Source organism: Hypanus sabinus, chromosome 5 (genome assembly GCF_030144855.1).
Source record: "Hypanus sabinus isolate sHypSab1 chromosome 5, sHypSab1.hap1, whole genome shotgun sequence".
Taxonomy (NCBI): domain Eukaryota; kingdom Metazoa; phylum Chordata; class Chondrichthyes; order Myliobatiformes; family Dasyatidae; genus Hypanus; species Hypanus sabinus.
In genome coordinates, this window is record NC_082710.1 from 111550861 (window position 1) to 111578832 (window position 27972).

The 27972-nt window shown below is 39.8% G+C and overlaps 1 protein-coding gene across 12 annotated transcripts in view; it reads left to right on the forward strand.

Annotated features, from left to right (window-relative positions):
- LOC132394331 (cilium assembly protein DZIP1-like) overlaps nucleotides 1-27972 on the forward strand; it is a 167112-nt gene that overhangs the window by 18079 nt on the left and 121061 nt on the right. For 9 of the 12 annotated variants that reach the window (XR_009512274.1, XR_009512275.1, XM_059970341.1 and 6 more), the window contains 3 exons: nucleotides 16691-16775; nucleotides 17427-17533; nucleotides 20498-20656. Coding sequence is in view for 10 of the 12 variants with exons in the window: in XM_059970341.1 (XP_059826324.1) it covers nucleotides 16691-16775; nucleotides 17427-17533; nucleotides 20498-20656 (351 nt within the window). In the remaining 2 variants the exon portion in view is untranslated. Of the gene's footprint in view, nucleotides 1-2559; nucleotides 2687-2782; nucleotides 2968-16690; nucleotides 16776-17426; nucleotides 17534-20497; nucleotides 20657-27972 lie in introns of those variants that run through there. The other 3 variants (XM_059970347.1, XM_059970346.1, XM_059970343.1) reach the window with 3 other exon arrangements.

Consider the following 27972-nt stretch of genomic DNA (forward strand, 5'->3'; position numbering starts at 1 on the left):
AGGGAGGAGATCCAGGAGCCTGAAGAGAGACAGTGTTTCAGGAACAGCTTCTTTCCCTCTGTCATCTGATTTCTAAATAGACAATGAAGCCATATATGCTATCTCACTGTTTTTCTTTTTTGCTCTCTTTTTTGCATTATTTAATTTAATATAAACATATTCTTACTGTAATTTATTGTATTTTTATAATATTTTGTACTGTGCTGCTGCTGGAAAAACAACAAATTTTACAACACGTGCCAGTGATATTAAACCTGATTCTGAACACTAAGGAGACTGAAGTGAGCGACTCACCTCCTGATACCCTGAGGATTTTGCACCAACTACATTGGGTGGTGGGGTGGAGATACGTCTGTACTGAAGGATGTGTAAGGTGCTGCTTCTGCTAGACAGGAGGTCACCATTGGGCAATGTGTAACATCTGTTTAGCTGCCTGATATGGTCACATGAGAGCAGGTGGTGCATATTACAACTTCTGGTTATGTGACCACTGATGCCAGGCAGGCAATCTGAAGAGTATTGATAATGGCTGGGTCACCTGTCATATAAAGACACTGCCCAGAAGAAGGCAATGGTAGAAAAGTTTGCTAAGACTATGATTGCCCATGTCATATGACATGGCATATAATTAATGAATGAATAAAGTACAAATCAGGAGTATGATTGAATGAGTGCAGTAATCAACAACACTCAAAGGCCTACATTATCCAGGGAAAAAATTTGCTTGATTGGTACCTCATCAACTACCCTAAAAATTTATCTCCTCTGCCAGCATGTTGTGGTTACATTGGGTATTATCTACAACATGCACTAGAGTTATCCACTTAGACCATACCAATGGCACCTCCCAAGCCTATGATCTCTACCACCAAAGAACAATGGTAGCCGATTAATGGGAACATCAGGTTGGCAGTTTCTTCTCCAGTTCCACACTAATCTGACCTGAAAATTTATTAGTCATTTGTCATCTCTGGATCTAAATCTTGGCCAAGTTTACCAAAAAGTATGGGGAGTACCTTCAGAAGGACTGCAGTGGTTTTGGGTGACAACTTCTCAAGCAAACTTAAATATGGCATTGGAGCTGTACTTAACCACACAGTCGTAATTGCAAAGCAAGTCGAACAGGAGACTAAACACATGGCCTTATGGTGCATCTATGCTGATGGTGAATGTGGTGGAGATATTGTTGCCAATCAAAGCTGACTGGGGTTTTGCAAGTGAGGAAATCGAGGATCCAATTGCACCAAGGTCTTGGAGCATATTGATTAGTTTTGAGGGGTTTTGATGGTGTTGATGGCTGAGTTGTAGTCACTAATGTATGCGCCTTTGTGGCACAGATGTTCCAGAGTTGAGTGACATCTACTCTCTAGTGATGGTAGACACATTGGAGCAGATCAAAGTCACTCCTCAAGCAGAAGTTGATTTGCTTCATCACCAACCTCACAAAGCAATTCATCACAGTGGATGTAAGTGTTACTGAAGGATAGACATTGAGGCAGGTTACCATGTTCTTCTTGGGCGCAGGTAAAATTGAACCCTGCTTGAAGCAGGTGGGTGCCTCAGACTACTGAAGTGAGAGGTTAAAGATATTAACTCCAGCCAATTGAGTAGCATAGGTAGCATTATCTGGGTCAGATGCTTTCCATGGGTTTGCCCTCCTGCAGGAAGCTCTCATGTCAATCTCAGACAGAAATCACAGGGTTGTCGGAGTTGTGGGGGTTTGTGAAGGTGCCTCCCTTGTTTTGTCAGTTAAAGTGACCATAAAAGGCATTGATCACATCTGTGAGTAAAACCTTGTTGTTACATATTTCATTTAGTTTTACTTTGTAGGATGTGACAGCATTAAAGCCCTGCCACAGCTGTCAAGCCTCCTTCTGTGATTCAGGTTTGCTCTGGGATAGCCAATTTGCATGTGAGATGGCTTTCTGAAGATTGTACCTGGACTTCTTACATTTTACTTGGTGGCCTGACCTGAAAGCCACTGATCTAGCCCTCAGCATCTTTGGGCTTCTGATTGAGGAAGACTAAATGATTTTGTGGGTATGCACTTGTCCATGAGTGACTTTATAAAGTCTGTGACAACAATGGCACATTTATTCAGGTCCTCCAATGAGTCCTTGAATGTGGCCTGACTCGAACAATCCCATACCCATTCCTCTGCCTCCTGTGACCACCTCTTTGATGTCCTTACCTCTGGCACCTTGCTGTTTAGCCTCTGCATTTATGCAGATAGGAGGAGGACAGCCAAATGATCAGATTTCCTGAAATGTGGTCTAGGGATGGAATAGTAGCCATTCCTTATTGTAGTGTCACAGTGGTCAAGTGTGTTGGGAACTCTGGTGATGTAGGTGATATGTTGATGATAATTGCGCAGAGATTATTTCAAACAAGCCTGCTTAAAGTCTTAGCAATGATTTGAATGGTGTTGGAGTAGGATGGAGTACATCAAGTGCTTGCTTAATATGTGTCTTTGGCTGTAGGTAAACTGCAGTCAGGATCATGGAGGAGAACTTTCTTGGTACGTAAAATGGATAGCGCTTAATCCTTTTGATGTTTCAGGTCGGGAGAGCAGGTGCATGACAAGAGCACTAATATCCGAGCACCACCAGAAATTTATCATGAAACACAGATACCCACATTTGACTTCCTCAAATCAGCAGTTTGGTTCATCAGGTGGATGTCTGAGGTGAGCCATGTCTGTGAAATGGAGAATGCAGCAGTCCCTCATTTCTCTCTGATTCAGCAATCTTGCTCTTAGGTCCTCGATCTTGTTCTGAGGTGACAGTACATTTGCCAGTGAGATGCTGGGTTGAGCAAGTTTTAGTCTGGTTTGGAGTCATTGTGTCTGACCTCTCTTCAGCCATGGTGACTACGCTTTGTCTGCTTAAAGGTGCCATACCTGCATACCTGGGAGTAAAGTTCGCCGAGTCCTTGAGGAGATCACTACTTTGTTTAAATCATCCAAAAGTATGTTCCTAAAAATTAAATTATAGGCTGAAGATTGCAAAAATGGTAGTTAAGAAGAAGTGTATCTAGAAGTTTTATGAACTGCCTACAAAGTGTCACCATGTCTGGCTAGCACCATCTTGAATCATGTGGCAGCAACTTAAAAGCATATCACACCATGGTATCAACTGTGGTTCAATGAGCACAAAAGATGAGACAGTATATTCTCTCTGATCCTCTAAATCCCTTACCCGAACTCTATTCCCTAGCCACTTGTACACCTGCTTGTTAACAGTTTATTAGACACTGGGCAAATGCTAATAAAAAGAGGTGAGGAGTAAGCTGGGGAAGTCATTGTTAGAGTGGTCAGGCTTAGCCAAGAACAGGTGAAGGCTGTAAGTAAGTTACTAGTTACTATTTTCCCTTCTTTGTCTATTAGTACATAGCGATTGCACTGAGAATAGGTCCAGATGTGGGAACTCTGGGAGACTACCATTTTCCTGGATGACTAGATATGCACTAAGTGCATTGAGCTGTAGCTCCTTTTAAAATCATGCTAAGGAACTGGAGATGCAGCTGGATGACCTTTGGCTCATATGGTAGACTGAGGAGGTGATACATAAGATCTAAAAGGTAGTTCTGTAAACTGCAGGAGACAGGTACTGTATCTAGAGGGATCGGGAATAGGCAGCCAGTGCAGAAACCCCTGTGGCTGTTCCCCTCAATAGTACATATGCTGCTTTGGATGCTGTTGTAAGGGGAGGGCCTAGTAAGAGATAGCTGCAGCAACCGGGTATCTGGTACTGAATTTGGTTCTGTGGCTCAGAAGGGAAGTGGGAGAGAAGAGGACTGCAGTAGTGATAGGGAATTCCATAGTTACATAGTTAGAGGAACAGACAGAAGTCTGTGGATGTGAAAGAGACACCTGGATGGCGTGTTGCCTCTCAGGTGCCAGGGTCAACATCCACACTTATCCTCATTCTTAGGTCTTTAAATTGAGCTGTGATTGCTGTTCTCGAAGTGCTCTCCCACTGAAAAGTTAGTTGTCTAGTTGGGATTATCTCCTAAAATGAGGTCCAGTATGGCTTTTCCTCTCAACAACATACTGATTTAAGAAATCATTCTAGATACAGCATATAAATTCTGCCTCATCAAAACCTACTGCATAGACTTTGTTGGGGGAATTGAAATCATTCATGACAACAGCCTTGCAGTTTATTTCTTTACCCTTTTCCGTAATCTGCCTGCTCAAATCAATTCTTCACTGTCCCAGTGGCTTTTGAGGGTATGTGGTGCAATCATATCAGTGTGTTTGCATTATTATTATTGTTAACATCTACCCATATAGACTCAATTAATGTACTCTCCATTATGTTTCCTCGATGTAACTGTGGTATTGCCACTGATTAGTAGTGCAATCCTCTTCCTCTTTTACCCCCCTCTCTATCTTTTCTAAAATACTGACACCCTGAGACATTAAGTATAGAGTCTTCTCTTTTCTTCTTCCCTTTTTCCTTATTCCCCACTTCCCCTTTTCCCCTAAGTTAATTCCCCTCAGACTTAATGCTTCCGGCATTAAAATAAGCACACTCCTACTCATACAACCCATTGTTTCTGTTATTTTGTGCCTGCCTGTCCTTCCTTCCAGGTTTGCTAATCATGATACTTCTCTTCGTCTAAATGCTGTGGAAGAAATTTTGATCTGGTTTCTGGCTACCCCCCCCCCCCCCCCCAACCAAACTAGTTTAAAATCTGGAGAATGTGGTACATTGTTTATTTCTTATAAATAAGGGCTTAATTAGATTTTTCCCCCCAGGGAGACAAATATAAAATAGAAACAGAGAATGTTGGGCACATTCAGTATCTCAGGAAGCATTCATGGAGAGAAAGAAACAGAGCTGATGTTTCAGATCTGTTTCAGCAGCATGGGAGAAGTTTGAAGTTCAGAGAAATGGGCTGGGGCAGACAGACCATAAGGGTAGAACTGTGGAAGAGCAGACACCAGGAAAGATTGAACAATATGTTACATACCATCTAGGGTTCTATCGCTAGCATCTGCAATCCAGAAGTAACACGAGACTTGGCGTAACTTCACACAATTTTAAGATGTAGAAATGGTTTTACACCTCAAAAGTGTGTTAAACCACCCATCACTGGTGGGCTGATGTATGTTTTGTGCATGACACAAGGTACATTGCTAAATCCACCAAGCAGACCTCTTCTCTGCTGAGCTCCACCACTACAGAGCTGGCAGAGGAACTCGGTGGACTGCTGATTGTAGGGGCAGGTTTGACAGAGGCTGGTGGGGTTGTGGGGGAGAAGTGAGGGTGCTGGAGGGCAAGGAAGGAGGAGGGAAAGTTCACCAGGCTGGAGAAGCAGAACCTGGAGATTAGGGTTAAGCTAACACCAGGGACGGTGTGTGGGGGGTGCTGTAAAATCCAAGAGAGCCCTGCAACGATGGGGGAAGTGGAAGAAAAGGGGGAGCTGGCTGGCATTGAGATATGTGTAAAATAACTGTTGAGAGGTACCAGCCTATCAAATCCATGCCATCCATCAACCACCCAGTTACACTAATCCTACAACAATCCCATTTTTAATTTCCCAGCACAAGCTCATCAGCTCCCCCCAGATTCCTCCAAATAGAAGTAGCCAATCTCCTGACCAGAATATTAGTTCCCCTTCATTAACATGTAGTTTGTCCCTCTTGTAAAGCCTTTTTATTCCAGTGATTCAAGAATCTGAAAACCTGGCTCTGCAATAGTTCCTTACCCCACTCATTTATCTGTTCTATTTCTTTGTTCATGCCCAGACTAGCACAAGGAAATGTATGTCCCCTCCCACCTCACTGCTCCTTCTACCTAACCAACCATCTGTTTCCAGCACGTCAGGTGTGACCACCTCTGTGAAGCAATTGCCTATGATACTCTCAGCATCACAGCTGACCCTAAGTACATCAAAATTGAGTCCAGTTCCTTAATGTGGTCAGCCAGGAGCTATAGCTGAATGCACTTCCTACAGGTGAAGTGGACACACACACAAGTCCCCACCGGCCCTGCTGTAACACTGTGAGCTTTATTGACCGATCTCCTGGTTTGGTCTCCAAAGCCCCCACCTTTCTTGTGGGTTCCAACACTCAATCAGTGTCCACTGGCGTGTCTGGAGGGTGTCTCTCCAGACCTGTCTTTTATCCCTACTAACGGGGACTCAGCTATCCATCAATCCTAAATGACAGTGTCCATCAAATCAGGCCACTCCTTCAGTCCACTGAGGAATGTTTATGAGCAAACTATAGTCCTTGCAGTGAAAGAGTAAATAATTCTAAAAGGAGTCACAATACAGTTAATCAGCAATTTCCCCCTCTCTCTTATCTGTCACCAATGTTCTTGCCTGTTTTTTGTCTCTCTTTCTTATGGTCAGCATAACAACAGTAATAGTTCGTGTTTCTCTGGGGGGGGGGATGGTTAACTCTGTACCCCATTGTCCATCAGGTCTGTTCATCACTCATAACACCCCCATCCTTCTGGGAATTTTCACCAGGGGGAAAATTAACTAATAAAGCACATGACTGAATTACAGAGTTTAACAAAATACAGAAGTTGGCTTAACTACAAGAATAATCCAGATACACGTTCAAATTAACATCTAGATAAACAATCAGCAATAACATTATCACTGCCCTTTACATGTTGTATTTTAATAGCAAATTCCTGTAACAACAGACTCCAATTTAATAACCGCCTATTTTTATTTTTCATGTTACTAAAGGGTTTGTGTTCTTAGCTTAGGTGTCTATTACAAAGTGTGAACCAATACATGTGTGATTTAAATATAATACATTACAAAAGTTTGTGCAAATACTAATTTCTATTTTACTTTTAAACTTAACATTCAATCTTCCATGATGTTGTCTTTCACATGCTTTGTCAAATTCCCTCAAAACCAGATCCTGTTATTCAAAGTGGCATTTGTTCAACCTTTGTCCCTTTTCCACTTAACTCTCCCATGGTTAGCTTGCTCACCAGTGTGGAATAGGCCTTCACAGGATCCTTTCACAGGAGCTATCTTATCACCAATGTTTTCCAAACTAAGCCCATTTGCTGAACTTCCACACTATTGGTTAATTTTAAGCGTCATTAATTTTATCTTCAGGATCTTTCATTCTATTTGTTTTCAGTTTAACAGCAGCAGATGATCCATCTTGGTCAAAACAACATTTCAAGTTCTGCCTCTCCAAATCACATACTTGAATAACATCAGCAAGTTGTCTATCTTTAAATTTCCAAACAAACTGTAATTGATTCACAGGCACCTTGTTCACAAGCCATTGTTCAGTTAACGGTCCCTTCACTCTTGTCAACAGTTCTGACACCAAACTCGACTTTAAATTTTCTTTATTCAATTTAGGAACAACACTTTTCCCTTCTCCTTCAATAATATTCACATCACCAGCTTTCATCTCATCATTAACTTTTAGCACACCTTCTAACACAAACAACTGAGAATTCTCACTTTCCACTGGTACCAAGGTTAACCCTTTCTTCACTGAACCAAGTCCATCTGACCCAAAAGGACTGCATTCCCTTTCAACTAAATCAGATACCTCAGACTTTTCCTGAGTTTCAATACTAGGTTCAGTACCCTGTGCATCCAAACCCTTCACACCCTGAACACTCACAAACAGGACATCTACCTCTTCCAGGCTTTCAATACCAGTCCCCTTTTCAAATTCTAAGTTCCCCTGATCCTCCCAGTTACTCTCTGGGCAACTCCCATCTGGAGTAAATGCAACCTTGCAGGTTTAAACAATCTCGTCTGCTAACCCAGCAGACTCCCTCAAGGTAACGGCATCCTTTTCATCTAGGACAGCCCTTACATCATTATTGGGAACACATTCAATTTCTTCAACTGCAAACTGCTCTGTCAAGCCAGACAGATCATCCATGTCCAACCCTGGACCTTCTAACTGCCATATCTGTTTCTTTATAAATTCCCTCCTGGCTAAGAATAGATCTACCTCCTCTCCTTTACTCTCTTTCACCCTACTATCCTCTGTTTTACCACCCTCTAACCCCTCTTGGTACAGGGTCGGTAAAAACGTCTCCGCCAAATCAACATTGCACTCATTTAAACTGGCTCCTTTCTCAGCCGCCTTTCTAGACATGCTGAGAGTGATTGCGCATGCGGGATAAATCTTGGAATATATGGGCGGGTCCTCAGCACTTACAGGTTTGCTTGTCAGTTTAACTGCTGAACACATGTCACCACCTGCCAGATCATTACCAAGTAGGACCTCCATGCCGTCCATCGGTAGTTTCGACCGCACCCTTATTTCGACTGGTCCAGATACCAGGTCACATTTCAGAAATACCCTGTGCAAAGGTACAGCCTCTGTCCCTTTTCCAATACCTCTTAACACAACCTCCCCAGTCTCAGTCTCAGAACCAAAATCTAATACCTTCCTTAAATTCAATGATTGACCAGCCCCAGTATCTCTCCAGATCTGCACAGGAACTGGGGTTTCTCCTTCCTTCACAGACACCGTCCCTTCCGAGATAAACTTCTCATGCCCCTCTTGTGCTCTTGCCTTCCTCATTGACCTGCTGACCGACTCAATGAAACCTGTAGGGATTGCTGTTTTCCCTTTTCCCGTCTCCTTTGGAGCAAAGCACTTAGATGCTATATGACCAGCTTTCCCACAATTATAACAGGTAAAGCTAGGAAACTTCCTGCCAGCCTGCTTTTCCTCCTCCTTCCCTTTTCCACTAGCTCCCGGCTTATTCTCTGCCTTAGCCAGTGGGCTTTCTCTGACATCCCTACTGTCTCTCTGGTAACTCTTATTTGAGGAAAACTTTGACTTGTGGGTTAAGGCGATTTCGTCTGCTAACTTGGCAGTTGCAGACAGAGTCTCTGTCTCCTTCTCATCCAAGTACATCTTCATACTCTCAGGGATACAACTTTTAAATTGCTCCATCAGTATTAACTATAACAGTTTATCATAATCTTCATCAACCCCTTTTGAGGTGCACCAACGCTCACAATATATTTGCATCTCACGAGCAAACTCTAAATACGTGTGGTTCCACAGCTTTCTCAAGTTCCGGAACTTCTGCCGGTATGCCTCTGGCACCAACTCGTAACTCCTCAGTACAGCCCTTTTTACTTCCTCATAGTCCCTAGACTCATCCATGAACAATGCCGAATACGCTTGTTGAGCCTTCCCCCTAAGTACGCTCTGTACCAGAACAGCCCATTTTCTCTCAGGCCAGTTCTGATTCACAGCCACTTTCTCAAAATGGAGGAAGAACTTACCAACATCCATCTCCTTGAATGGAGGTACCAACTGGATCTTCCGACCAATCTTGAACCCCTCATTTGGGTCTGCCACCCGGTCTCTTCCCTGCTGTACCTTTAACCTCTCTACTTCCAGTGCATGCTGCCTCTCTTTCTCTCTTTCCTCCTTCTGCCTTTCAGCTTCCTCTCTCCTTCTTTCAGCCTTCCTTTCTTCCTCCTCTCTCCTCCTTTCAGCTTCCTCCCTTTGCCTCTCAGCATCCTCTCTTCGCCCTGCAGCTTCTCTTTCTGCTTCCAGTTGCCTTATCCGAAGTTCATGCTGCCTCTTCTTCTCCTTCTCAACCAACCTTAATTTTTCTATCTCTATCTGAACCTCCCCCTCGGCTGGTTTCCTCTCAGGGAACAGGTCCAATACATCTGGTGTGAACACACCCTTGGATACATAATGCATAGCTATTTCTCTCTGTATATCCACCTTTCTCATCGACGATTTCACCTCTGGGAGATCTAATCGTTTTGCAACATTCACCAATTTAGCCTTCCCGGCAACCTCTAATGCCACCGCAGTTGGGTCTTTAAAAAATTTGACAATGTCCATCTCTGCTGGTTTCCTGTCTGATTAATCTCACAACCAGATCAGATAAGGGACTTTTATCCCAATTCACTGGCCCCCTAGTTTGGTAATCAAATCTCGAGATGAGGCCCCAATTTGTTACATACCCCGTAACTAGGTGTCTAACCAGCAGAGAAATAAGAATCCGTTGGAGTCTGGTGGTACCATATTTAAAGGTATTTATTAATAAAAATAAGCAAAACCATATCAATAATGCAAACAACACATATAACACAAGGTAGCAGTAATGAACCTAAAAGTGTAGGAATAATAATAATAAGCAATAATAAACAAGCTCTATCAATGTCTAGGGGTAAATAAATTGTCATAGAATATAAAGTTCAGTTCAGTTCACGAGTGCTGAGGTAGTTATGCTTGTTGAGTTGTAATCGTTGGAGAGAGAGAGAGCGAGCGAGCGAGATGTAACAGCTACAGCAGCCAAACCTTCCTTTGCTTTCTTAATCCATCGTGTTCTGGTGGTCATTCAGCTATGACCCCTCCGGTCTTCAGCCAGACTGTTCTTCTGTGGTGGACTCATCACTCTGGCATGAGTCGACAGATACACGAGTCCCCACTGGCCCTGCTGTAACACTGTGAGCTTTATTGACCGATCTGGTTTGGTCTCCGAAGCCCCCACCTTTCTTGTGGGTTCCAACACTCAATCAGTGTCCACTGGCGTGTCTGGAGGGTGTCTCTCCAGACCTGTCTTTTATCCCTACTAACGGGGACTCAGCTATCCATCAATCCTGAATGACTGTGTCCATCAAATCAGGCCACTCCTTCAGTCCACTGAGGAATGTTTATGAGCAAACTATTGTCCTTGCAGCGAAACAGTAAATAATTCTAAAAGGAGTCACAATACAGTTAATCAGAAATTTCCCTCTCTCTCTTATCTGTCACCGATGTTCTTGCCTGTTTTTCGTCTCTCTTTCTCATGGTCAGTATAACAACATTAATAGTTCGTGTTTCTCGGGGGGAAATGGTTAACTCTGTACCCCATTGTCCATCAGGTCTGTTCATTACTCATAACAATCTAAAACAGAATTAATACCTTTATTTTTCCAAAGTAAAAAAAATTGGATCACTCAAAGAAGGCTTAAAAAACTAATTTTGATAAACTACAAAGTTTAAATTTTTTAAGATGAAAAAAATTATGGAACTGGAGCCAAACTTGTAAAGAATACTTAATCACAGGGTATAAATTTAAATTAGCAACTTTATCTAATTGTATAGGTAGAGCAGCTCTCAATAATGAAGTTAAAACAGTTTCGCAGCTTTCAATCCCAAATCTACCCAAATTGGCCGCTCGTTCCTATCAACCCAATGTAACCAAAAGGACATATATTGCACATTAACAGCCCGGTAATACATTCTTAAATGAAGCAAAGCAAGACCTCCATCCTTTTTCAATTTTTGAAAATGACATTTACTAATTCTTGGTCTTTTATCATTCCAAATAAAAGATGAGATAATAGAATCAATTCGATCAAAAAACTTATTAGTCAAAAAAGCGGATATTCTGAAATAAATATAAAAACTTTGGTAAAATCATCATTTTGACTATATGAATATTAAGTTAAATAACGTAGGACCTAATAGACAACCTTGTCTTGTTCCCCGTGAGAGCTAAAAATAGGGGATCTACAGTTATTAATATTAACAGTAGTAATAGGAGTTTTATATATCATTCTAATCCAATTATTAAAATTAACACCAAAACCACATTTCTCTAAAACATTAAATAACTCTTTCCATTTGACTCAATCGAATGCTTTTTCAGCATCCAAAGAGATGACGCATTGTGGATTTTTAAAAGAAGACAAGTATACAATGTTAAATAATCTCCAAACATTTGAAAAAGAATAACAACCCTTTATAAAGCCTGTTTGATCTTTAAAAATAATTTTACCCAAAATATTTTCCAACCAATTGGCCATTATCTTTGACAGGATCTTAGCATCAACATTCAATAATGAAATAGGTCTATATGAGGCACAATCAATATGATCTTTATCCTTTTTAAGAATTAAAGAAATAGAAGCCTCATAAAAAGTAGAGGGTAAATCACTTTTCACAAAAGAGTTCTTAAACATTTCCAACATATACAGAGAGAGCAATTTTCCAAATTTTTTATAAAATTCTACAGGGTAGCCATCAAGTCCAGGGGCCTTACTGGATTGCATTGAAAATATAGCCTTATGAATTTTGGCTTCAGTAATTTGGGCATCAAGAGTTTTTTGATCCTCAGCAGAAATTTGAGGAAAAGCAATCTTTGGTAAAAAAGCATTCATTTTAGAAGAATCTACTGGAAATTGAGACTTATAAAGTTCAGTATAAAAATTTTGAAAAATCTTATTAATTTCTTCATATTCCCAACCCAGGGTACCATCTTTCTTTTTTTTTCAAAATTTGCCTTTTGGCTCTGGCCGTTTTTAATTCAGATGCAAGCAGTTTATTATTTTTATCTCCAAACATATAAAATTGACTTTTTAGCTTTAGCAAGTAGCCTTCAATAGGATGAGTTAATAACAAATTGTATTGTGATTGAAGTTCCACCCTTTGTTTAAATAAGTCAATGTTAGGGGAAATCAGATAAATATAATCTAAGTATTTTAATTTGTTTTGAAATCTTATCTAATTCTACTTTAGTCTTTTTTAAGCTTAGCTGAATAAGAAATTATCTGACTATGTAAAAATGCTTTAAATGTATCCCATATGATTAATTTAGACATACTCCCTATATCATTAAAAAGAAAAAAATCTTTCATCTGTGTTTCAATAAAGCTAATAAAGTCAGAATTCTGCAATAATGTCTGAAATAGTGGCCAAGGTGGGCGGGCAAGGATGACATAATCAAATTCGAAAGACAAACTCAAAGGCGCATGATCAGATACAGCAATAGCATCATATTCACAATTCTTAACATTAGGCAAGAAGCGAGGGTTGACTATAATATAATCAATCCTCGAATATTTTCTATAAACATGTGAAAAAACGGATATTCTCTGTCATCAGGTTGTAAATATCTCCACAGTTCACTCAATCCAAAATTGGTCAAAAAGGAATGAATAAGTGAACCAGAGCGATTTGTAAGTTCTGGTTGGTTGAGCTCTTGTCAATCAAGAGATTTAAACAACAGTTAAAATCTCTGCCCATTATCAACATATATTCATTTAAATCAGGCAGTAAAGCAAATATATTTTTTAAAAAAGAAGGAGCATCTGTTAGGACCGTACAAATTGACCAACACAACTTTTCTGTTACAAATTATTCCTTTAATAATTAAAAATCTACCGTTAAAATCTGACTTAATATCCTCTTGAAGGAATAAAATATTGGATTTAATAAAAATAGACACTCCTTTAGTTTTACTTTGAGAAGTGGAGTGAAATTGCATTCCTTTCCACAATCTAAAAAATCTATCTTGATCTCTCGCCCTAATATGTGTCTCTTGGGCAAAAATTGTATCAGGCTGGAATCGATTAATGATTTTAAAAGTCTTTTTTCATTTCATAGGATGATTCCAACCATGTACATTCCAACTTATTACATTAATCCATTTAGATACCATACTATAATTTTATTCTACTTTACACATGCGCAGAGCACATACCAATACGGGATGATCAAAAATGGCGGCAATGAAGAATACAACCACATGGAAATCACACATGATCTGGAACCACCCAATGGAAAAAAAACCCTATCTCTAACCCCACCCCCTCTCCCCAACAGCCCAGAAAAAAGGAGGCACCCTATGATAGAAAACAAAGCCTAGACTGCTCTGTCCAAAAAATGTTTAAAAAGGTTCTCTCTCCCTCCCCAGTTAAAAAAAAATGGAACCCACTAACCTTGTAAGAGGAACAACAAAGTCTCAACTAAGTGTATACATTCCAGCATCTACAAATTATCCCATGTTTATATTCAATCTTTTTTAAACAGAGAAAACCGAAAAATTATCTCTTAAAAACCAGTGCCATCTTAAATTTAACATTAGATCCCTAAAAAAAGCTTTAAATTCAGTTATGACGCTATAATATTCTATTACATAAAAACATACTAATATATTGAAAAGAAATTAAAAAAAGCAGTTATTGAGATCTAAAATATATTACCTAGAGAAACCAAGCATAGTGTTTAATAACAGATCAACACAATTTTTGAAAAGAGCAAGAAACATTAATAGTAAATTTAACACAACTAAATTTTCAAAAAAACCAATTAATGATATTATGTAAATAATTGAAACCTCTGCTAAGAATATATAAAAAAAGGAAATAGCCCTATTAGTAGGAAAAACTGCCAGTTAGTTAATTAAGAAAGAAACAAAAAGGACATCTAACCAGATATTAGGTTAAAGGAATAAGTCCTTTTATCTTCTTTTTCTCAGTGGAATTTCCGAATAACCATTTAAACAGTCATACTTGAACCATGAATCTTCTTTCCAAAAAAACGATGATATGCAATAATGAACAAGTCCCCTAATCTCCTGTTAATAGTCTCTCAATGAAATTGAATAGTCTCAATGAAATAAATCTTCATAAATCAGCCTTCATAAATCTTCTTTCCGAAATGCTAATGCAGATAACCAAACAATCTTCCAGACAGTTCATTCGGGAGCTGCAGCAGGTATAGTTTGAACAAACGCCAGTGCAATTTTAGGATAAAAAAATATAGGAGGAGGAGAATCGGGAGGAAAAACTTTAATTCTTGTTGGGTAACATAAGGAAGGAAACAATTTCTTATCATATGCCTGTTTCATTACCAGAGCAAATTTTGATCTTTGTTCCATTACCTCCTTTGGATAATCTTCATAAAAATGGAGCTCGGCTTTCTCAAATTTGAAAACTCTGTTTTCTTGCCTGTTGCATTATTTGATCTTCAATCTTAAAATGATGAAAACAAACCAAAACAGACTGTGGTTTATTTGAATCTTGAGATCTTGAAGTAAACGTTCTGTGTGCTCTTACTATAGTAAGCGGCTGTGATAATATAGTAGGAAATAAGGTATGAAAAAGCCTACTAAAGTAAGCAGTTAAATCTCCATTTTCGGCTCCTTCTTGCAGCCCAACAATTTGTATATTCCTTCGGCGAGACGTATTTTCCAGATCTATAATCTTATTTCGATATCTTGCCAGACAAGTTGTAGTTTCAAGCAATTTTTGCTTAGTTATCTTCAATTTCTCTTCATGTGTAGTGACTTGAGTTTCTAGATCTTTAAGTTTTCCCAGAAATGACATAATTTCATTACTGTTCTTTTCCAGTTGGTCTTTAATTGAATTCAGTGTCCATGATGGCATTTCATCAGATCTTTCCTTTTGCATATTTCCTTTTCTGTTGCCTATATCACTAGGTTCAGACAAGTTCTTCCCACTCCTCAAAGACATATTGTTCCCCTTCAAGAATCAGCAACTAAAAAATATAAATTCAAAGTTTAAACTAGGGGGAAAGAAGCAAAACCAGGGGAAACACAGAAACTGCTGTTACTCTATTCACAGGCAGGAGCAGTCTCCCTAATAAACTTACTTTGAATTTTCTGAACCCAAACTCCAGGCATTGAGCTCTGAACTCACTGATAATGTTATCCCGAACACTAGGCCTCGAATTCTGGTCGCGCTGATTTGCATATCTAGGAACCCCCTGCCCTCGCTGGTCTGCCAACTGTCATTGGCCACATCCTTGACGCTGGCCTTCAAATGCAGAGTGGAGGTTTAGATTCCAATCAGTCCCTTATATTCCCCATTTTCTTGTCCCTCTAAACCCTAACCTGTACACTAGCTCCCCTTTCTGTCCCCAAAGCCATCTTGATGAACCTGAAAAAAAACTCTGAGCTGCAACCTCTGGAGACTGCAACTTGGTGCCATCTTGTTGCATCTGTGATGTAGAAGAGAAATTTTACCTTGGGGATATAATCTATATATTGGCTGTATACAACTTTGGTTATGCCACATTTAGGGGTATTGTATCTAGTTCTGGATGCTGCATTATAGTCTTGGGAGAAGGTGCAGGGTAAATTCACTAGAATCAACAATTTGCAAGGAACTCAAAGAGGTTACACAGTATTTGAACGGGGAGGGGGGAATGAATTGTTGCTGTTTCAAATAGAAACGCTGCGCTAGTCCTGATGTAAGTTATTAAAATGCAATGTTAACATTTCCATTCTTGCCCACGGATGCTGCTTAACACATTGAATTCCTCCAGCAGATAATTCCTGTATTTAATATCTCCAAATTCTCCAGGATGTTGCCTGGATTAGAGAGTATTAGCAATGTGGATAGGTTGGGCAAGCTTGTTTTTTTTCTGGAGCATCAGAGGCCTGGGAATAGAAATTTATAAAATTATGTGAGGCATACACAGGATAAACAGTCAGAATGCCTTCTCCAGGATGGAAATGTCAGATACCAGAGACCATAGATTTATGGTGAGAGGGAGGTAATCTTAAAGATATATACGGTCATTTTTGTACACAGTGGCGGGTGCTTGGAACATGCTGCCAGGGAGGTTGGTACAGGCCTACTGAGCTAAATGACCTTTTCATGTGCAATTCTGTTCTATGTTCTATGATTTGGTGAAATCTACCCACAAACGACTTTCAAGATTCTATCACTGGTGCTCTGCAGTTTGTGCACATTTTTGGAAAACATAAAATGCATTGACACCACAAGAGGGCACACTAGGCTGTATCTTTTGGTATTGATTAATGTTTACAATATTCATTTAAAAACTAGATATAAATGTCAGTTTGCTTGAATTAATTATTATTGATTCATAATGAGGAAGTAAATTCACTTGTTGATTAATTTCTTTTTGGCTGGATGCAGTGATTTTCTGCTTTATTTACAGTGCCAATATTGTGACAAAACTTTCATCAACTATTTTTTTATGAGAAGTCACATACTACGTCGACATCCAGATCAAATTGATGTTGGTGAGTGCTCATTATCTTTGACAAGATATTTGAATTTAGTTTGGCATCTACCTTCAAAATTCGTTTACATTTGTCCAGGCTGGAGCTGGAATGAGGCCAGTGTTATGCAAATTACTGGAGTGAAAAACTCAGATTTCAACTGATCAGGCAAACTTAAATTTAGTTAATTAAATAACTTGGGATTTTGATAGATGGATAGTTAGATTCATTTTCCCATTGCAGATGGAGTGGGGGGGGGGGGGGGTGGATAGAATGGAGGGAGAAGTTAAAGAGACCTGACTGATAAGTTTTTCACTGAGCTGGAAACAGTTATAATGGTTAAAAGGCATTTAGTAATAAATGTTATTTCTAGATAAGGTATTCCTGCTTGACAAAAATTTTTCCTGTAATATATTCCAATATGTGGGTTCATAAGTAAGCTAATTCCACCCCCCCCATATTTAATAATTGTTTGTAGCCACCTCAATTGTATTTTCTAAAGTGAGCAGATTATTTGATTTCTAAAGGATTTTCATCCTTTCGGATCTTTCTGTTCTTGTGCATGGTCTTTTTGTGTGACTGTATGGAAAGTTTTATTTCAAATATTAAGATTACATATGCATTCAAAAATGTTAAGATTTCTTTGTCATAGTGTGATTGTTATATTAACAGATCAACAGAAGAAGAAACAATCCGATAAAATGCAAGCTGAAATAGATCAATTGAAAAAGCAACTACAAGATACTCAGTCTCAACTGGAAATTGCAAAGCTTTCTCAGGTACATACAATAAACTGCAAATTCTCATCCTGAAGCTGTGGGGGTAGAACTATAATAATAAAGGGCCAATCACGTTGAAGGGGCAATATAACAAGCCTAAAAGAGCTAACGAGTAATGGAAGAACAAATATGTAGGGGGAGGTATTATATGGGGAGGGGTAGCGGTGCTCATCAGAAAAACTGTCATGACAATGCTCAGAGAGGATGTATGGGTGGAACTGAAGAGTAAAAAAAGGAATGACCATATTAATGGAACTATATTGCCAACCTTCCAATAGTCAGCAGCATTTAGACATGCAAATTTGTATAGAGATAGCAGGCACTTGCAAGAAAAATAAGGTTGTGATAGTAGGTTTTTTTAACTTTCCATCAATTAAAGTTGGTAATTAATAAAATTAAATAAGTGAATCCTTTCTGCCTACACAATGCTATATCACTCCATTCTCTGCATGTTCATATGCATCTCAGGCACCGAGCCAGAACTCTTCTTCGAGGGATAAACACTGACACTGGGCTTGAACGTCAGGGGACCTTGCCCGGACCCAGTCTGGCGAATGAAGGCGAATTGCCAGCACTCTGATGCGGGCTAGATAACTCTGACTTGTGGTAGCAACGGCGACTTGCTAATGCTTCCTAACACTCTCGCCCCAAATGGCTAAAGCCAGGGGCTTATAAGCTGCAGGTTCGGGTCAAGAGTAGATCACCTTAACGGCCAAGCTCAAGGGACACGTGAAACGGAATTCGAAGGGAACAAGGAGTCAATGGTCTGGATCATAATGCAACCTAACTAAATTTAAAGGGGAACTGGTCCGGACCATGACACTCACTGATTCACTTTATAAAAGACTCCCACTTCAAAAATATGGAATTACCTGCAAGTAGCTTCTTCAAATCTATGTTCAACAGGTCCTGTTATTGAGCTTGATTCATGCACTTAATTTCTGGACTATCCTTACTCTAACAAATTCCCAAAAGAAATTTGCTTTATTCAATGTTGGATGCCAGGATGTGGGGTACAAATTACAATGGGAGATAGAAAAGGCATGGAAAAGGGACAAAGTTCTGATAGTCTTTATGAAGGTAGATTGGGAAAATCGGGTTCGAGTCGGATACCAAGAGAGGGCATTTGTAGAAAGCCTACAAGATACATTTTTAGAATTGCATGTGGTTGAAGCCACTAGGAAAAAGACATTTTTGGATTGGGTGTAGTATAATGAACCAGTTTTGATTAGGAAGCTTAGGCTAAATGAACACTGAGGAAGCGGTGATCATAATATAATGGAATTTACCCTGTAGTTTGAGAGGGAGAAGATATTCTAGAGTGTCGGGGGGGGGGGGGGGTCAAAGTGAGTGTAGTTACTATTACTAAGAAGAAGGTGCTTGGGAAGCTTAAAGGTTTGAAGTCACCTGGACCAGATGGTTCAAACACTGAAGTGCCTACATAGAGAGTTATGGGACTTTCCGACAGTAACCCGTTCTGTTTCCATGTGTCCTCTCGGCATTTTACCATGATTGTTATGACTGATGTTCTCTAGTTTGTATGTCTCTCTAAACATTTCCTTATCATGTTCCTGTCCTGCTGACTTTTAAACGTTGTAATTGTATCTGCCTCTACAGCTTCCTGTGGCCGCTCATTTTCTATACCCACAACCCTGTGGATGAAATAACTTTCCCTTCCCATCTATGGCTTCAAGGTTTAGACTCCACTCTCCTGGGTAAAATAATTGACTATTCGTTTTATCTATGCCCCTTGTGATTTTATATACCTCTGTAAGTTCACTTCTCAGCATCTTGTTCTGAAAGGAAAATGCTGCAACTTGTCTAGTCTCTCCTCATAGCTCAAACCCTCTGGTAAAATTAGGTGGACACATTCCCTGCAGACACAGTCATCAGGACACCTGATTTCTCTAGAATTGCCTACATCGCAGCATGGGAGTATACCATTCTACTAACTACAAACACAGCCCTTTTTAACAACAAGGAAAATTAAAAATCTAAACTTGCCTGATCTTGTTGCTGTTCACACCGGAGTTTCACTAAAACCCACACTTTAACCTCAACAGCAGCACTTTGTTTTCAAGGCTGTTTTAAAAACGGCTGCTGAAATAGCTGCTCCACCTTAACCTTGTCATAGAACAGAAACAGTACAGCAGGGGACAAGCCTTTTGACTCATGCTGATTGTCAAACTCATTAATCTGATGACTGTTAATTAATCAAATCCGATTTAGTCACAGTCATACAGCACAGAAACAGGTCCTTCAGCCTCTTTGGTTGACTGCAGCATTCCCCCTGCTAGTCCCAGTTGCCCACATTCAGGTATCACCCTCTAAAACTTACCCTCCATATACCTATCCAAATGCCTCTTAAATGTTGCAACTATACATGTCTCAACCATTTCCTCTGTTAGCTCATTCTTGGTACTCACTACCCTTGTGAAATGAGTCAGAAGTTACCTCACAGGTCTTTTTTAGATCTCTCCCTCCTTATCTTTTATCTGTGCCCTCAAGAAAAATCCTAGAGAAAAGAGTATGACATTCCACCTTATTCATATACCTCATGATTTTTTTGATCTTCTTTGAAGTCACTGCTCATTCCCCTACACTCCAAGGAATAAAGATCCAGCATGTCCAACCTCCTCAGGACCACTAATCCAGGCTGCCCACTTTCCAGCCTGACATAACTCTATATAATACGTCTCACACACGAAACGTATAACTGCAATATGTATAACATATATTGTCCCTACTCCTAAACTGCCGTTCAAAAATGTGGTTTTGTAATTATGACATTTCTGTAACTCTTTTTCTCTGAGAATTTTCTCTTGTAACTGTGGATGTGGAGTGGAGGTTGTAGACATGGGTGGAGGTGGCTGAGGCTGATTTTGTTTCCTTCTGAAATTAACTGAATAAACTTTTAAACCCACTTTGCATTTTAAGCACTTAACATTGCATAATGTATTATAGGAACATGAAACTAGAATGATGAAAGAAGAAAAAATACAAAGCCTTGAAAGATGGAAGGAAGAAGAAAAAGTTAAATTGAACAAAGAGATGGAGAAAATGAAAGAAATGTTTGTTGAGGTATTTAAAGAAATCACTGAGAAGAATGCTGCGTTGGAGACTGTAAGTAACTATCTGTCAGTCTATCAATGCAATTCCTATCACTTGTATACTCCTGATTTATGGCTGAAAATAATTCTTGCTCTTACTCTGGTTTACTTGACTAAAAACTGCTAAATTATTTCTCCTCTATGAAACTACTGTATAAGCAGTTTTGATATTACTTAATTTTATTGCGGTTTTGTGAATGTTATAGTTATTTTATAACGTAACAGCCACTGGATTTGAAACCCAGCCTGATAGACATTGGACACTAAATTGGCTCAATGGAAGGAGTCAAGAGGGTAGTTGAGGAGGGTTGCTTTTTTAGACTTTACGTCAGTGACTTGTGTTGTACTGCAGGGATTGATGTTGGGTCATTGCAGTTGTATATGTTAACAATCTGGATACGAATCAAGGCATCTTGATTAGTAAGTTTGCTGATAACACTAGCACGAGAACATAGAACAGTATAGCACAGGGACAAGTCCTTTGGCTCATGATGTTTTGATGAACTAATGAAATACCTAATTAAGTTAATCTCTTCTTCCTACACATTGTCCTTGCACATTCATGTACCTGCTAAGAGTATCCACTACAAATCTTAGCAATGTTTTTCAGATACCCACCACTCTCTGCTTTGCATGATCTTATAAACCTCTATCATGCCTCAGTTTCTGCCACTTCAACAAGGTTTGTCCAACCTCATCTTTTAACACATACCTTGTTAACAAGAAGCATCCTAATGACCTCTTCTGCACCTTTTACAAAGCCTCCACATCTTCCCTGTAATGGAGTGACAGATGTGGTCTAACTTGACTTTTATAAAGTTGCAGCATATTTTCCTGACTCTTGAACTCAGTGCTATGACAATTAAAGGCAAACATGTCATATGCCTTTTTTTTAAAATCACCGTCAACCTATAGAAATACTTTCACGGAGCTGTGAACTTGGATCCCGAGGTCCCTCTGTACCTCAATATTGTTACAGGATTTTCTATTAATAGTGTATTGTCCTTTTAGAGTGATTTACCAAAGTGCAACACCTCACATTTGGATGGAATAAACTGTAAGTGTGATTCCTCTGTCCATATCTGCATCTGATCTATATACTGCTGTATCCTTTGGCAATCTCCTACGCTACCCACACCAACAATCTCTAATTTATTTTTGAACTTACTAACCCCTTCATCCACATTTTCATCTAGACTAATTACTTATTTCACAAATAGCAGAAGTCTCAGAGCCACTGATCTCCAGCCAGAAAAAGTCCCATTGACATTCGTCTTTCTCCTATGATCAAGCCAATACTGAAACTCTTGTTGCACTATTACAGATTGCCAGGTATGATATTGTAGCCATCACTGAATCATGGCTGAAGGATGGTTGTAGTTGGGAGATGAATGTCTATAGTTACACGTTATGTCAGAGGGATAGGAAGGTAGGCAGAGGGGGTGGTGTGGCTCTACTGGTAAAGAATGGCATCAAACTAGTAGAAAGATGTGACATAGGATCATAAGATGTTGAATCCTTCTGGGTTGAGTTAAGAAGCTGCAAGGGTAAAAGGACCCTGATGGCAGTTATATACAGGCCTCCCAACAGTGACTTGGAGGTGGATCACAGATTACAACAGGAAATAGAAAAGGTGTGTCAAAGGGCAATTTTATGGTAGTCTTCGGAGATTTTAACATGCAGCTCAATTGGGAAAATCAGGTTGGTAATGGATCTCAAGAGAGTGAGTTTGTTGAATGCCTAAGAGATAGCTTTTTGGAGCAGTTTGTCATTGAGCCTACTGGGGAATCAGCTATACTGGATTGTGTGTTATGTAATGAACCAGAGGCGACCAGGGAGCTTAAGGTAAAAGAACCCTTAGGAACCAGTGATCACAATATGATTGAGTTCAACTTGAAATTTGATGGGGAGAAAGTGAAGTCTGATGTAGCAGTATTTCAGTGGAGGAAGGGAAATTACAGTGGTATGAGAAATGAGTTGGCCAAAGTAAATCGGAAGGAGCTGCTGGCAGTGATGTCAGCAGAGCAGCAATGGTGAGCGTTTCTTGGAAAAATGAGGAAGATGCAGGACATATGTATTCCAAAAATGAAGAAATACTCAAATGGTAACATAGTACAATTATGGTCGATAAGGGAAGTCAAAGGTATTGTAAAAGCAAAAGAAAGGGCATACAACAAAGCAAAAATTAGTGGGAAGATGAGGATTGGGAAGTTTTTAAAAACTTACAGAAAGCAACTAAAAAATCATCAGAGGGGAAAAGATGAAATATGAAAGCAAGCTAGCAAATAATAGCCAAGTGGATAGTGAAAGTTTTTTTCAATTATGTTAAAAATAAAAGAGAAATGAGAGTGGATATGGGATTGCTAGAAAATGTGGCAGGAGAAGTAATAATGGGGGACAAAGAGATGGTAGATGAACTAAATGAGTATTTTGCATCAGTCTTTACTATAGAAGACACTAGCAGTGTGCCAGATGTTGGAGTGTGTGAAGGAAGAGAAGTGGGCGCAGTTACTGTTACAAGAGAGAAGGTGCTCAAAAAGCCGAAAGGCCTAAAGATACATAAGCCACCGGGACCAGATGAACTGCACTTTAGGGTTCTGAAAGAGGCTGCGTCAGAGATTGTGATGGCATTAGAAATAATCTTTCAAAAATCATTGGACTTTGGCATGGTGCCAGAGGACTGGAAAATTGCAAATGTCACTCTATTCTTTATGAAAGGAGGAAAGCAGCAGAAAGGAAATTATAGACCAATTAGCCTGACCTCAGTGGTTGGGAAGGTATTAGAGTCAATTGTTAAGGATGAGGTTATGGAGTACTTGGTGACACAGGACAAGATAGTACAAAGTCAGCATGGTTTCCTTCAGGGAAAATCCTGCCTGACGAACCTGTGGGAATTCTTTGAGGAGATTACAAGTAGGATAGATAAAGAGGATGTAGTGGATGTTGTATATTTGGACTTTCAGAAGGCCCTTGACAAGGTGTCACACATGAGGCTGCTTACCAGGTTAAGAACCCATGATATTACAGGAAAAGTACTAACATGGTTAGAGCATTGGTAGGAGGCAGAGAGTGGGAATATAAGGACCGCGGTTGGTGTTGGGACCACTTCTTTTTATGCTGTATATAAATGATTTAGATGATGGAATAGATGGCTTTGTTGCCAAGTTTCCAGATGATACGAAGATTGCTGGAGGGGCAGGTGGTGTTGAGGAAACAGGTAGGATGCAGAAGGACTTAGACAGAATAGGAGGATGGGCAAGAAAGTGGAAAATGAAACACGATGTTGAATAATGCATGGTCATGTACTTTGGTGGTAGAAATAAATGTGCAGACTATTTTCTTAACGGAGAGAAAATCCAGGAATCTGAGTTGCAGAGGGACTTGAGAGTTCTTGTGCAGAACACTATAAATGTTAATTTGCTGGTTTAGTTGGTGGTGAGGAAGGCAAATGCAATGTTAGCATTCATTTCAAGAGGTCTAGAATACTAGAACAAGGATGTGATGCTGAGGTATTATAAGGCACTGGTGAGGCCTCAGCTTGAGTATTGTGAACAGTTTTGGGCCCCTCATCTTAGAAAAGATGTGCTGGCATTGGAATGAGTCTAGAGGAGGTTTAAAAGGATGATTCCAGGAATTAAAGGATTATCATACGAGGAATGGCTCCAGGTCTGTACTCATGGAATTCCAAAGGATGGGGGGGAGGGAGGGGACCTCATTGAAAGCTTTTGAACGTTGAAAGGCCTAGACAGAGTAGATATGGAAAGGATGTTTCCAATGGTGGGAGAGTCTAGGACAAGAGGGCATAGCCTCAGGATATAGGGGCACCCTTTCAAAACAAAGATGCAGAGTAATTTCTTTAACCAAAGGGTGGTGAATTTGTGGAATTTGTTGCCACGTGCAGCTGTGGATGCCAGATTGTTGGGTGTATTCAAGGCAGAGATTGATGGGTTTTTGAATGGCCACGGCAACAAAGGTTACGGGGAGAAGGCCAGGAACTGGGGTTGAGGAGGAGATAAAAGGATCAATCGTGATTGAATGGCAGACTCAATGAACTTGATGGCCTAATGCTGCTCCTATATCTTATGGACTAATGGAAACTCAACAGCCAAGTCACCATGGATCACATTCATTCTAATCTTTTAGATGAGCTTCCCATGAGGGAACTTGTCAAACGTCTTCTGAAATCTATGTAGATAACATCTACAGTTCTACCTTCATCGCATCCTCAAAAAAACTCAGTCATGTTTGTAAGAAGTGACTTGCTCTGTACTAAGGCGTGCTGACTTTTCTCCAGTTAGGCCAGAGTTTTCCAAATGCTCATAAATTGTTTCCCCCACAATCCTCTCCATCAACTTTCCCATCATTGATGTGATTCATTGTTCTGTAGTTTGCAATATTATCCCTATTTTCTTTCTTGAAAATTGAGCTATTTTAGCTACTTGACAGTCTTCCTTGAAAAGGAGGTGATGATCTTGGGTAATGATGAGTCTGAGTACAGAGAGGAAGTTAAGAACCTGGTGGCATAAAGAACATCCTTGGACTCACTTTACACAACACACTGTCAGAGCAGTGCTGCCAGGATAATCAAGGATAAGTCCCACCCAGCCAACACACTTTTTGTCCCACTTCCCTCTGAGAGAAGTTTCAGGAGCATGAAGATACGTACGGCCAGATTTGGGAACAGCTTCTTTCCAACTGTGATAAGACTGCTGAACAGATCCTGACCTGGATCTGGGCCATACCTTCCAAATATCTGGACCTGACTTGCACTATCGTACTTTCCCTTTTCTATTTTCTAATTATGATTTATAATTTAAATTTTTATTATATTTACTTTGATTTGTACTTCAGGAAGCACGGAGTGCAGAAACAAATATCACTGTGATGATTGTATGCTCTACTATCAATTGTTTGGTGACAGTATTTGTATTGTATTAATCTTAGAGAAATAAAAAGGAATGACCCAAATTTGACAAAATTTAGCAATTTAGATAAAGAACTGGGTTGGCTGAAGAAAAAAAATCAATAAAGGTAAGTCACATTTATGGAAAGGAAATTAACTAAATAGTAGGATAGTATTATCAGAAAAAATTATGAAGACGTGAGCAAGGTATGGTGGTAATAATGATAGGGGATTTTAGTGTCCATATAGACTGGAAAAATCATAAGGGCAGAAGAGCCCTGGATGAAGACTTCATGGAGTATTTTTGGGATAATTTCTTGGAATAGCTTTTCTTTGAAGCCATCCAGAGAGCAAACCATACTAGACTTGACATTGTGCAATGAAATAAAGTTTGTTGATAACTTTAAAGTGAATTTGCACACACAACATGGCAGCAACTATGCCATTATTAAACGTTATCCATTCCATTTGAGGGCAGGCAGGATGGTTGGTCTACAAAACACAGTGGAGGTAGGTTCTTTCTAAACGTAAGAAGAATCTGATGGGCATTTGAATTGCTATGACAAAGACGGTACAGACAATGTGTTTATAAGATTAAGTACTAAAATTATGTGATTAAGTACTTATGACTGGTATAGCTTCAGCCAACGGGATTTTTTTTCTGTTCTGTAAGCATAGTAAGACTTGCATATAAATTTTAAGTCTGGCAAATTATGGGAGCATGAGAGCAAAGTTAAATGACAAATTAAATCAAGGGACTGATAATTGAGTGCCACAGGACACATTAAGGAGATCTTCCAGAATACACAGACAGAAATATTCCAACAAGAATGGAAAATTCCAAAGGGAAGACTCACCTTCTGTGATTAATTAAAATACAGGTAGTCCCTGAGTTACGAACGTCCGACTTACGGACAACTTGTACTTATGAACCGAGGAAGGAGAACACCGTCTGCCATTTTAAGTCGGATCGTGATGCTGTCCACCATTTTAAGTTGTTGCTGTTGACACTGTGTTGATTGTGTAACTTGGTATTTGGCTTAAATTTTTCTTAGCAAGATTCACCCTGAACCCCCCCCCCCCCCCCCCCCGTTCCTGTCGGCTAGTGGTGCAGTGAGGTTTAGCGCCGGGCTCAAAAATGGAGGTTTCTGAGTTCGATCCAGTGACAGACCACTCTCATGCTGGGTTGATGTTGATCCAGTGACTCCCATACCATCCATGCCCAGTTGACGTCAAGCTTGCAACTCGACCTCGTAAAAAAAAATATTGCCACCTCCAGTATAAATTTCCACGACTATGACCATGTCATAGTCATAGAATGAAAACAATCTATTCCGCCCATCTATTCCATGCTGAACTATTAATCTTCCTAGTTCCTTTGACCTGCACTAGGACCATAGACTTCCATACCCTTCCCAATCATGTACCTATCCAAATTTCTCCTAAGTGTTGAAATCAAGCCTACATCCACTACTTATGCTGGCAGCTCCTTCCATACTCTCACTCTAAGTGAAGAAGTTCCCTTTCATTTTTCCTTTAAACATTTCACCTTATATCCTTAACCCATGACCTTTGATTCTAGTCTCAGCCAACCTCAGTGGAAAAAGCCTGCTTGCATTTGCCCTCTCTATCATCCATCATTAAGTGCAATGTTGTATGATGTGGGCGAACATGGTCTTTTTCTACATTGGCTTCTTCAGGGCAGTATCTTTACAATATGGGTGATCCCAGCTATTATCAATATTCTTCAGTCTGTTTGGTGTCAGTGGCCACATAACCAGGACTTGTGATATGCACTAGATGCTCATACGACCATCCACCACCTCCTCCCATGGCTTCAGGGTGCTACACCTTGCCCAAGGGTGACTTGTAGGTTAGCAGAGGGAAGGAGTGCCTTACACCTTCTTTGGTAGAAATGGATTTCCATCCTGCTACCTGATCCCAATCTATATTCCTTATAATTTTGTATACCTTTATCAAATTTCCCCTTGTTCTTGAAGGCTGTTGGGAATAAAGTTGTAACCCATTGAACTTTTCCCTATAACTTAAGGTCCTCAAGTCCTGAGAACACTCTTGTAAATTTTCTCTGCACTCTTTCAATCTTATTGGCATCTTTTCTGTAGGTACGTGATCAAATGCTCCAAATTAGGCCTTACCACTTCAACATACCATCCCAACTAATGTACTCAATACATCGATTTATGAAGGCCAAGGTGCCTAAAGCTTTCTTTACAACCCTATCTAAGTGTGAAGCTACTTTCAATGAAGTACGGACCTTCATTCCCTGATCCCTTTGTTCTATCACACTCCTCAGTGCCCTACCGTTCACTGTGTAAGACCTACCCTGGCTTGTCCTACTGAAATGCAGCTCTTCACACTTGAAATTTCATCTCCCATTTTTCCATCAGATCCTTCTGCAAGCCATG